Source organism: Sphaeroforma arctica (genome assembly GCF_001186125.1).
Source record: "Sphaeroforma arctica JP610 unplaced genomic scaffold supercont1.93, whole genome shotgun sequence".
In the NCBI taxonomy this organism is placed as follows: Eukaryota; class Ichthyosporea; order Ichthyophonida; genus Sphaeroforma; species Sphaeroforma arctica.
This window is the reverse complement of record NW_014040465.1, coordinates 10,482-21,900: the sequence shown is the minus strand read 5'-3', so window position 1 is coordinate 21,900 and position 11,419 is coordinate 10,482. Positions and strand designations below refer to the sequence as shown.

At 43.9% G+C, this 11,419-nt stretch overlaps 2 protein-coding genes across 2 annotated transcripts in view; one reads left to right on the top strand and one right to left on the bottom strand.

Annotated features, from left to right (window-relative positions):
- The first annotated feature begins 3,115 nt into the window (after nt 1-3,115).
- Nucleotides 3,116-7,265, top strand: SARC_02131 (hypothetical protein). The gene is made up of 6 exons (XM_014304109.1): nt 3,116-3,636; nt 4,572-4,706; nt 5,277-5,470; nt 5,889-6,028; nt 6,414-6,561; nt 6,811-7,265. The coding sequence occupies exons 1-6, from the start codon at nt 3,294-3,296 to the stop codon at nt 6,925-6,927; spliced, it is 1,077 nt and encodes a 358-aa protein (XP_014159584.1). The 5' UTR covers nt 3,116-3,293; the 3' UTR covers nt 6,928-7,265.
- Nucleotides 7,266-7,689: 424 nt separating this feature from the next.
- The window catches only part of SARC_02130 (hypothetical protein), a 4,526-nt gene continuing 796 nt past the window's right edge, over nt 7,690-11,419 (bottom strand). The window contains exon 2 of the mRNA XM_014304108.1: nt 7,690-10,603. Coding sequence (XP_014159583.1) covers nt 7,952-10,534 — 2,583 coding nt within the window. The 5' untranslated portion in view covers nt 10,535-10,603 and the 3' untranslated portion in view covers nt 7,690-7,951. The remainder of the gene's footprint in view (nt 10,604-11,419) is intronic.

Here is an 11,419-nt window from a genome sequence, read left to right as displayed (position 1 = left end):
TATATATATATACTGCTCTTGAAGTATAAAGCGTTAGCGAAGTGGATATTTTGAAACACACACACAGAAGTACGTAATGTCTTTCATAACTTCTATCAAGGTCCAGAGAAATCAACTGGCCTCGTTGGTTTAGGTTTAATTCTTGGCGAGTAAGCTTAGTCGCCGATCGACACACAAATTAATGGTCTTTACTGTCTCACGATCCAAACGGATACGCATTCCATAGCCAACACGTACCTGTTTTCTGTAGCGTTGTTCGAAGAAGTAGCACTGCAATAGTGGGTTGTCACAAATATTTGTCGTGACTACCGTCCATACACGTATTATCTATTTATTTGTGACTGTAATTTGTAAACTGTAGAAGCAATGCATCACAAAGCTGAAAGCGTGAAAGCTGTCAAAGACTCACAGCAGTGAAGCAGTAAGCACACAAGTGCAAATTTTGGAGCAGCAGAAGTGTTAGGAATCAAATAGCCTTCTAAATTATACTTAAATATTTGGAATGCAATTTGTGGGTACGAAATCTGATTCGCTATGAATCGTGACCAGGAAGTGGGCCTCAATTTGGTCTAAAAAAATATTGTTACGAATGTTTTGATTGTTCTCCCTGCGGCCTGCTGCTATGTGTGTACAGCTTTTTCACGTCCAGCTAGACTACAGCTGGTACGATTGTTATTTAAAAATCAACAGTATTCCTTTGATAAATAACATTGTGGATCATCCCTTTCTTTAGATAGATAGGACATATTTATTCGATCTTGGAGCTGTGCTATCGCAAGATTGCCGATTTTACCCAACTTTTGGTACGATCCGTCTCCCAGGTGTATCTAGGCAGCCACCAGCTTGCTAAAGTGGTTCCGCTAATAGAATACTGCTGGTGCTCTATTCATGACCTCGCCTCGCCTCTCGTCACTTCACATCGCAGTTCTCAATACACACATCCGCCAGTGCGCTGTGGTCAACTGTGACCACGTCTAATATCGTAAAGTCTGTCCAATTAAGATAAAGCTCGAATTAGATCTCGTCATTCGTGTATGCTCACGCGTGTATAGCGGATCATGTACCCTTTCGAAATGAGCCTTGTATGCCACTATAAAGCTCTAGACAAAAGCGACAACGAAACAATGACCAGAGCTCCAGAGATATGGAGAGCCAATCCGTTGTAGTCGTAATAATTGCGATTTACAGGCCGCTATTTAACACACTGTTTTGATATTTGTGCCTATAGCACATCACAACACAACTATACTCGACGACTATCCATAACTTTGGCATATGGGTTGTATCATCCGAAAACTTTAAAGTGGCTGCGCAGAGATACCAACAAACTCACACTCTACTCGCGCGCTATTATGTGTAGCTAGAGCGATAGATTCTGTTTGTTGTGTCTGATTGTATCCAATACATTCTCGTAGCCATCCTAATATATATGCAGTCAATTGAGCCGTCGTGCCGTCCGAAAAATTTACAGTCGTTGCGCATGAGATACCAGCATACAATCCCACTGTGGCCATCACTGTATATGCGCGCTCGTTGCCTCGCCATTTGATGATCTGTCTGCAATTGCGCTCTCCATTCTTGTACATTAACATCTACAAGAATTATTTCAGGTGAATCGCCTCAGCTGACCCGCACCGGAATGTCAACAAGTACTGAATAGGTAATGTGTGCTACATACTCTGCATATAACCAGCATATAACCAGCCCCGTTTTCACTATCAACTCGTCTGATACTTCAACCAGAGGTCTACGCAATTTGAGATCGTCTTTTTCGACTATATAGGCTATCAGGGATCACTTGAACTAATCAGCATTCGCTACCCAGGCCAGTCGAACTATATAGAATGAACTAACTCAGGGTACACGATCAAATCGTTTTGTCCAATTATACACCTAGGAGTCTATGTATATATAATCGTACCCTTAAGGTATATAGGCAACCAAGATTGCATAGTATCCATCAACGTCCGCTATTCCGAATAGCCGCACTACATTTGATTCAACCTACGATGTATGTTAGGGTAATACAATGAAATAGCATTACTGCAATCCAGATACATGCTATCCTTGGCAACTCGCATACCCCTTCGTTGGCTCACCATGAACTTAGGAATTGATCATATAGTTCAGTGAAAGTTGTACACAGCATATATATATATATATATATATATATATATATATATATATATATATATATATACACACACACACATACACACACACACACACATATATATATATATATATATGTGTGTGTAATTGTTTGTGGGTATGCGGCTATGTTTTTGGACTAGAGCGCATCACGATTCCCCCTGGCCACACCTTCAGGTTCCGATCTACAATAACCCACCCATATCATTGTGTAAGAATCGTCTACCCTTCGAGTACTGAAAGCGTATCTCCTTGGCGTCTGTGATATACATATTGTCTCTGAATTCATCTTTGATTGTGTTTGTGTAGTATTCCTTGTCGGTGAGCTTCAAGCTTTTTCCAGCCACTAGCAGCTGTCGGTACAATCTTAAGATATGTATACGTACCTCCAATGAAGGAGCAGGTATTGACATCTTGAATAAAATTGCGTGTTGTGCGTTCGTGTTATACGTGCGTAAGCGTGTCGTCGTCTACTCGCATCAACTTGGCTTCCGCTGACACCGTTTATGTTTAGTGTAGTATAACTATTTGTTTTTGTATATCACATATGGTTCACAGAAATTCAGCCACCCTCACTGCCTCCACATCAGCCGCAAAGTCGATGTTTATTTGATGAAAGTGTTGAAACGTGCTTCAGAGAAAAAAAGAGAGGGGTAATTAATGCAAACATTGTCGTAATCTTTTAACTAAATAAAGACACAAAAATATGTGAGAACTTGTATGTATGTAGAAGAGTTTAAAACATATCTGTCGGTATTTCAAATACATACCGCAGGTCTATTTATACACCCTATAAATATATTCCTTTTTTCATATAAATATTTCTTGGAAGAAACCACACAATGTGACGAATCATTCAAAAAAACATGACTACAGAATTCCGATGACTCCTGGGAGCGTTCTGGACAAATAGTTCTGACGTATAAAAAGATACGTGGAAACTCGCGTAGCTGGAGATCAGATACGCTAAAATAAAACGGAATACGTTACCCTGAAGTGATATAGGTAGTAGTGTACTGAACTATAGGCTTGTAGCTACAAGTTGATATTGGTGTGTATATAGAGACAAAGAGTGTCTTGTGGCTTAGGGATAGAGTCTACAACGATCTGCGTACTACGTGTTTAACATATCTTCATACACCATGTTACGCAATGGCAGAGCCGAGAACGAGACCTTGCTGAGACCAGCCAAGTATACCCATTTGAATTCGCATGGGGATGATGAGGACCATATCTCATCTCTAGCTTCGCCTGCCCCCCCCTCCTACGCTGATACTCTACCACCAAATGAACACACGCATGTTAGTCGTGCAGTTAACCTGAAAACTCTTGTCATCGGATTGATTGTGAGCTACTTGTGCGGTGTGATGACGACGATAGCTGTCGGTGCACTGATTGTAGACATAGAGCATCACCACCATGATGTGGCGATCGCTGAGAACTCCGGCTCGGTTGTTCCTTATGCGCTAAACAGTTATCCATCAGGTATCGTACGTCTATAATTTAGGTATCGTATATCTCAAATCTGGACATAGTGTCTCGAATTCGGTTATTATATGATAGATATTCTTTAGAGTGTACTACATAATGCGATGGCATTTCAACCACAGAGCATTCAATCAGTTAAGGTAGTGTTGCACATGAATGATATAAATGCTGTGCCTTTGTGTGACTTAAGTATCGTCGTAATGTATTTAGGTTTGGGTGTTCCGTAAAGTGCACTCCATAATGCGATTATAAAACACAAGGAATCCTTTTATATGTTTTATATGAATTAAATAGTATTTGAAGTTCAATTTCGGCACAACGTACTACATAACGTACTACAGTCAGAGTCACTACTTTCTCAGTTAAGATTAATACACGGCATATTAAGGATGTGAATTTTAATCAGTGACACTGCAGTACTAGATGTGTTAGAATAGTGCTATATGTTCATGATTGTCTTGTACAGTCTAATTGCCACGTTCTCCTGCGTTGCCAACAAGTTTCTATCCAAAATTTGTTGTGCCTTCGTATAGCACACCTTTATGTTCACACTTCATTATTAGCTGATTTGAAAACGCCCGCATATCAAGTAATGATATCTACATGGTTGTGTACGTTGGAGATATGCTTTGTACTTGGCAATCATTCAATCAGTCACCTGTGCGGTTTATATTTGTCACCTTTACATATTAAAATAAAAGGGTATCCGGACCGCCGGTATTGCCCTGCTGTGAATTAGTACGTGGTCTTTGCTCAAATCTATATTCTCTTATAAATATCCCATCCTATTCCGCCGAGAAACACTGCTGCCAACCCCTTTGACTGTTCGTGTGTGATCGACAATAACAATTAGCTGCACACGCCACCAGACCTGTATGCGTTTACACTGTAGCTTTGTACACACAAACCAACCGACCTCCACCACGCTACAGCGGGTGCCGATCCTACTAACAGACACCATAAAAAGAAAGCGATGAAGAAGGCTATGAGGAAGTACCACGAGCATATGCACGAAGCCGAGAGTGCGCACGAGGTCGACACTGAACACAGTACTGAAGTGGGTGCAGGTATGTACACTAGCAATGAGGTTCAGGATTGTTAGTATTAGGTGTTAATCCTGAAGCTGACACCCATTCTTCATTAAGGTGTATGGAATCCATGGATACGATATTTGGTGATTGCAGCGCTACATATATGAGAATGCGATACGGATTTTGATTCTTGTGATGAAACTGGTTCAGTCGTTATTGGTGTGGCTTCGTAAAATATTCCTCCCATGGGCTATCTGTGGAGTGACGCCGCCTCGGCTCGTGCTTTTGTAAATTGAACATCGGTAAGTCAGCCCCTCGGTTATATTACTGAGTGTACTGTGTATAATAATTGAACATCGGTTAGTCAGCCCCTGGTTTATAGTACTGAGTGTACTGTGTATCATGGCCCATCTGGTTACCAAATGAATCTTTGCGTGGATGACAATATCGTTCGATGTGGTTATTAGCTCACGGCTATGCCTTGATACCAGACACGCACAAGATGTGTCACATTATCCACATTCAAGGTGTATAGGACAGGTGTTTCACCTCGGCTACCTACATCGCATGCACAGGGCTTAAATCCTTCACCTACATTACACACAGGCGGCTACCCGTATCACGTGGCCAAAAAAAGCAATACAGAACATGTGGATAAGTGTGCGCACATCTACAAACCTGGTGTGATGGAGGCTGGGGCGCTCCTGAGTGTCAAAACATCGATGGAGATCAACTCGGCCATGGAATACGTCAGGCACTTCAACATGGCGCAGAAAGAGATTGTCATAGTTTGTTACAAGGTGTGTCGTTTGGGGTTCTCTTTCGAATTTGTCGACGTCTCAGTTACGAATTTAGGGAGTTAGCGTGATGAAGGTCGTGGATGATTTTGGCATGAATCGAGATGATGTGTGCTGTTGTATTGGTCTATTTGCGACTTAACGATAGTCGAATTCTTGCTTGGCACAAATGCCCGTGTTTCAGTCGAATGGGGATCTACCTTTCGCTCCAGCTGTCTTGCATGTGAAGCGCGTTTAAAATCATGGGCGCTATTTGACCATTGATCAGCAAGGCCCTGGGAAGCGTATGGCAGCACACCAGTAGGAATCTCTCCTTTGGTCTATTCTATGTTGCACTGTGCATGCTTATCACCTTGTTTCTATGCTTGATTGTATAGTTATCACCTAATAATATGTCTCCCGCCCATTAATGCGAATACAGTTCAGCGATGTGGCTGCCGTGGAAGCGCTCAAAAACGCTATCAAACGGGGTGTGGAAGTGTTTATTCTCGCTGATTTTGTAGAGAATCACAAGAAGAAGAAAGTGGTCAACAAACTTGCACGTCACGGAGCACATGTCAGGTGAGTACACGTCTGGGATTGGGTATACTAGTTTATAGATATACACATCCCGTGTATTTCCCACAGCTTGAATTTTCTGTACACGAAGGTTTCTGTGGTACTTCGGTTTTGCACGTATGGTCTGGTATCGGGCAATGGGGTGTACTGCAGTGTCCAAATATGTTTGAATCTCAACAAACACAAGTGATGGCAATGTTCGTTGGTTAGCAGTCAAAGTATAATATTGCTCAAATCAGGAACAGCGTTTAAACCCTAAATCAGGTTGCGTGCATTTCCAGTTTGATATCATGTTGAGGCTGATATCATACATAGCTTCTATGCATCGCTCTATACTAGTGGTGGGATCAATTGTCATTCAATGTCTACTTTGTACCCTTCTGCACAGGTTATTCAATGGCTTCGCCGGTATGCACAAGCTGCATGCTAAGTTTGTAGTTATTGACAAAACGATAGGTTTGACAGGAAGTGCGAATCTCTCGCACAACTCGGCAGGATCAAATATGGAGCTCGTTATCAGTTTAGAGTCTAAAAAAGTATGTCGAGTATCTATGTTTTGTTTTTTGGCATATGGGTAATTTCCAGATTACACAATCATTTCAAATAGGAATCTACTGGTCTGTCATAGAAGCGAATTAGGTATGGCTAATTGGTTGGTGTTAGCTCGATACCCTTGACTATGCACGTATGGTGCTTGCGAGTCATGACTGTAGTCACTGATAAACAATTGATATGAACCGTTTTCTTCACCTTACTTATTGATGCTCGCACATCCATAATCACAGGGAGTGAAAGCTCTACGGTGCAAGTTCTGGGAGCTGTGGAGCTATGGAGTTGCCAACCCGTACACCACTGAAATCGCCAGCAAGACTCCTCGTGATGAAAATTTTCTTTTGGAATGATTTAAGCGTGTATTATCTTTTTTAGTCTCCATGAATAGTTAGCACATCAACAGAGTAGTCAACACTAGTATCTACGTATGTCAAAAGCAAAAAATGTGCTGTATGTTGTACGTAGGCGTGAGAGTCTAGGAATACTTTAGAATGCAAGCGTCAACCACTATCAACGTATGACGTGCGTGTGGCATCCTATAATTACTTATCGAGTATATAAATAGTGCAAGCTGTATGAAACGCACTTGAAGCTATGAAGTCGTAGCCACTGTGCCTAGACATTAAAGTTCTGGCGTGTTCGCTCTCAAGTTAGTTTGAAACAAATAAAATATTATACGAAGCTCCGGTCAGTGCTTTAGTCACAGTTACAATAGAAATCCGAATTAACATTCGGATTTTTGTGCAGCCGTCAAAGCTCGCTTGCAGACAATCGCCAGCAATCACCTCAAAACACTCGCACCGTATCGCGAGCACTATAGACTATGCGTCAGTTGTGGTTTAGAGATAAGAGAGGTCACTATGCAATGTATCCGCTGACCTCCGATCTCCGTCGTCAGGTGATACGGGTTCGTTGTGCAACACACTTGTGAAGCGCACAGATAGTCTGCGTACCTCACCTAAATATACTAATATTACATATCATCTGAAATGCCGAAGTATGTCATATTGTATGCTAAACTAGATTAACAATGTAGTCTGGGCATCCCACCTAATGTTACCATCATTCTCCATCATCTAGAATGTCGGTTTATACCGGATTGAGTACCAAACAATGATGCTATTATGATTTTAATGTACATCATCTCGGTCAACCAGACCTCTCAGAAATCACTGCACATACTTTCCGACATATTCAATGACCTATAACCGCCACCTTTACTTGATACCCAGTGTGCATCCCAATGCAATCTTGCTTTCACACATGGAACACAGAGGTAGTTTTCTAAATCATGAGATATATTGAGATGTGCTAATCAAACCAATCAAGACTACGTCTAAATTTACTCTGCATCCTCACGCTCAACCAAGCTTCCTAGCTGTCACCGTGGTATATTCTCCGATCCATCGCCGACAGCAGCACAAGCAGGACCGCGGCATCCAACCCAGCATACTCCAACTGTGACGCCGACAAGGGTCTCCGTGCCCAGTCAGACCTTTGTTCGCGCTTATCCAGTGCGCGAGTGTTGGAGATATAATGTTGGCAACACTTCTTCAACCCGGGCATGCACCCCGTCTTCAGACCCTCCACGCGTGCGGCAGTCTGTAGGTCTAATAAGCAGCTGTCACATTCGGATGTATTCGGTTCTTTATGTGTATGGCTTGGTGCAACTAAGCGGTCATCAGTATCCACACGACGATGTAGGAATAAGTTGAGCTTGTTGAGATCGTGGCCAATGGCAAACCCCACCAGCAACACACCACTATGGACAAATAACCAGGAAAGAAATGCCTGCGCGTCATCCTCAATCTCTTCACTCAGAAGATCTACTATCCAAGACTCGATACTGTGCTCTTGTGTCTGTGTGTTTCCAACGGCCAATTGGATCGTAGCCAGTCCTACGTCATCGCCCTCCCCCGCCCATTCTGTATCGAAAGCGACCACAGCCCTCATACCCTTGTCGTCGCACCTTCGGATGTGTTCGTACAACCGCTCCTCCAACTGTGCCAGATCAGACGTCCCATCCACAAACGTCGCTGGCGATGGTAGTGTCAAGACCGAGCCACTCTTAGCGCTGTCACATAACAATTCAGTAGTGAGGCCCTTCAGTGCCTCACGAGCACGTTTCCAGTCAGACGTCGTATTGAATTCGTCAAGTGATTGCTTCCGCTGTTGGCGTTGTTTGCGTGTCAGCTGCGGCGACGGTGAGCCAGTTGTGGAATCCGATTCGTGCTCCTTGTATACATGCTGCTGCCATTTCTTCAGCAGTACCAAATCTCTTGTCCGGCATTCCACGCTGACTTTCCCTGCTGTATCCTGCCCTTGAGCCAACTCTGACACGGTCTTGTCCATAATCTCAGTACTCTCCTTCACAGCCTGCACCACTTTAGTACACTTCACACCCCTCTCGCACATCCCAGGCTTCATCACACCCACCTGTTGGCCCTTCGGCGTTACTTCTTCTGAGTTCGTATCGGCATCGCTATCCTCATTGTCCTGCGCGATTGGCATCTCCAGATACGCAATCGCCGTGTCTAACAAAACAACCCCATGGGTAGTACCTTGCAGCCGTGTTGTGGCAGTGGGGATCCACGGCCGGCGCAAGGCGTCTTCTAACTGAACAATCTGCACGAACAGTGGCACTGCAGCGCTGATTAAAGCGGTGTCCAGACTCACCGGGCACGGCTCAACGTTTATATCTAGGTTACCAAACTGTGAAGCAAGTGTATACAGACCATCACGGCCATTGGCGGCCGGCGTGGGCGGATCACCTGAACCAACAGACACCACATCCGTCGAGCTCTTATCGCCTTCATACGATAAAAACGAATCGAATTCGGACAAATTGGAATCGATCGATACGCACCGCACTTCTGTAAGATTGCCACCAAACATACCACTCTTCATTGCTTTATAGGCTAAGGTAGTGGCTGCCATTTCACACTCAAACAGGGACTTATTGTTGTCAACCTCTGAGACACAGGGATCAGACGCGACTGTGCTTTGTTGTGCCGCAGAACCAACGATATCTGTACTATGACCCACACTATGCGCACTAACAATACACGCAATACTGTTGTCATCAGCCCCCACTCCATACTCCATTATACTGACCTTTCGCGCACGTTCCGACTTGATATGAATCTCTGTATCCGGAAGTTTCTTGTTCGCAGACAGAGACTGTACGTTCACACTATCACTCAGGACGTCCCCTGTACTTACACCTACACCCTTCAGCACACCACACAACTGCTCCCACACACGTTCGTACTTGATCAGTAACTCGGCGCTGGGCGGTGTCGGCTTCTTCTCACCTTTCCTCTTCTGCGCCTTATTGTGAGCCTTGCCATTCGCCCTCTCGTTGTCGGGTCGGCTGTAGCTCTCGAGTCGTGACTTCCTAGTTGTGGGGTTCACAGCCAGATCCGTCACAACGTCTGTGGCCCTGATAGGCCGCTCTAGGAATCTCGGGTCTAAATCACCGTACACCTCCCCATCCGAGTGTGTCTTGCGGTAGTTAGTCCACTCTATATCCGTCTGTCTCTCCTCAGCTTCGCGCACAAGGGCGATCGTCTCCGGTGTCAGATGCGAGCTTGCGATACTCAGCACCGACTGGCCCTTGTTATTCACTACTTTGACATTTGCACCTTTTTGCAGCAGGTGCCGTACCATGGTGTTCCTGTTTCGGGTAGTCGCGAAGAATATAGGAGTCTTGCCATAGCTATACTTGCCGCGTGCGATAACATTGATATCACAGCCCAACTCCTCCACCAGATAATCAATGCTACCAAGGGATCCCTGCCATGCAGCCAGATGCAACGCACCCTTGCCTTCCTGGCTATTGGCCATATTGTCCAGATCTTGCCTAGTCCATCCTGATTCCACCAACTCGCGTAGGTGTGCGGTGTTGCTCCTTCCCGAGGCTCGGCGTATCTGACCCGCAGAGGCACGCTCCGACATATTACCTTAATGATAAATTTTTTAGGGATATTCTACAGGTGTTTTCTTCGGGATATTCAAGTCGACAACCTGTTTTATTGCGGGTATGCAACTAGGGTTAAATAGAAATCAGTAAAAACAAGCAGCCACATTATAACGGGGCACAGACGCAGGACCCCATACACTCGACCATGAGAGGGGACAGATCTTGTATAAATGATTGCGCCTGCGTGGCCTCTTGACACGGCTAGATGAACTTGAGATGATATTTCACTTCCAAGCCAATCTGTCAAAGCAATAGAGATAGCAACGCAAAATAGCAGAGTATAGCAACAGGGTAAGATACATTGATTATTAAAATACGAACGTATACAAGTATGTGTACAAACAACCACCATAGTGGGTTTGTCCCGTACCTCTTATTGCCCTAATACTGTACATAGCACACCCGGACCTACTTTATATCAGTGGGGTATAATAATCCAAATCAAACATTAGGTGGTATATACCCGAGAAAAACATACCGGAACTGAGCTCATCAAGATTAGCTAGTATAGCCCTAATATATTGAATCATACATACACTATTCGAGCTTACTTATGTATACGAACTCGAAGCATGCAGATGAAAGCTCTCTCGTGACTGGCACGATATTGCATGTAAATAGTGAGAATATGTATAGTATACTCGGTCAGGGAAGATATACTCCATAACGCATGAAGCGGCACTCGCGTATCTTCCAACAACTCACACATTGTGGGAGGTAATAAGGTCTCGAATGCAAAATGAATTTGTTCAGTAAGTCAGGCATCGCAATTGCATGAGAGACGCACAGTAACACTACTTGTAAATCACTGGGACGAGAAGTAACTGTCATGAGAACATTATAACCCTTTCAACCTATTA

Coding starts and splice junctions, on each gene's coding strand:
- SARC_02131 (XM_014304109.1), top strand. CDS start 3,294: ATGTTACGCAATGGCAGAGCCGAGAACGAGACCTTGCTGAGACCAGCC. Junction 3,637..4,571: donor GCTAAACAGTTATCCATCAG/GTATCGTACGTC, acceptor ACCACGCTACAG/CGGGTGCCGATCCTACTAAC. Junction 6,562..6,810: donor TCAGTTTAGAGTCTAAAAAA/GTATGTCGAGTA, acceptor CCATAATCACAG/GGAGTGAAAGCTCTACGGTG.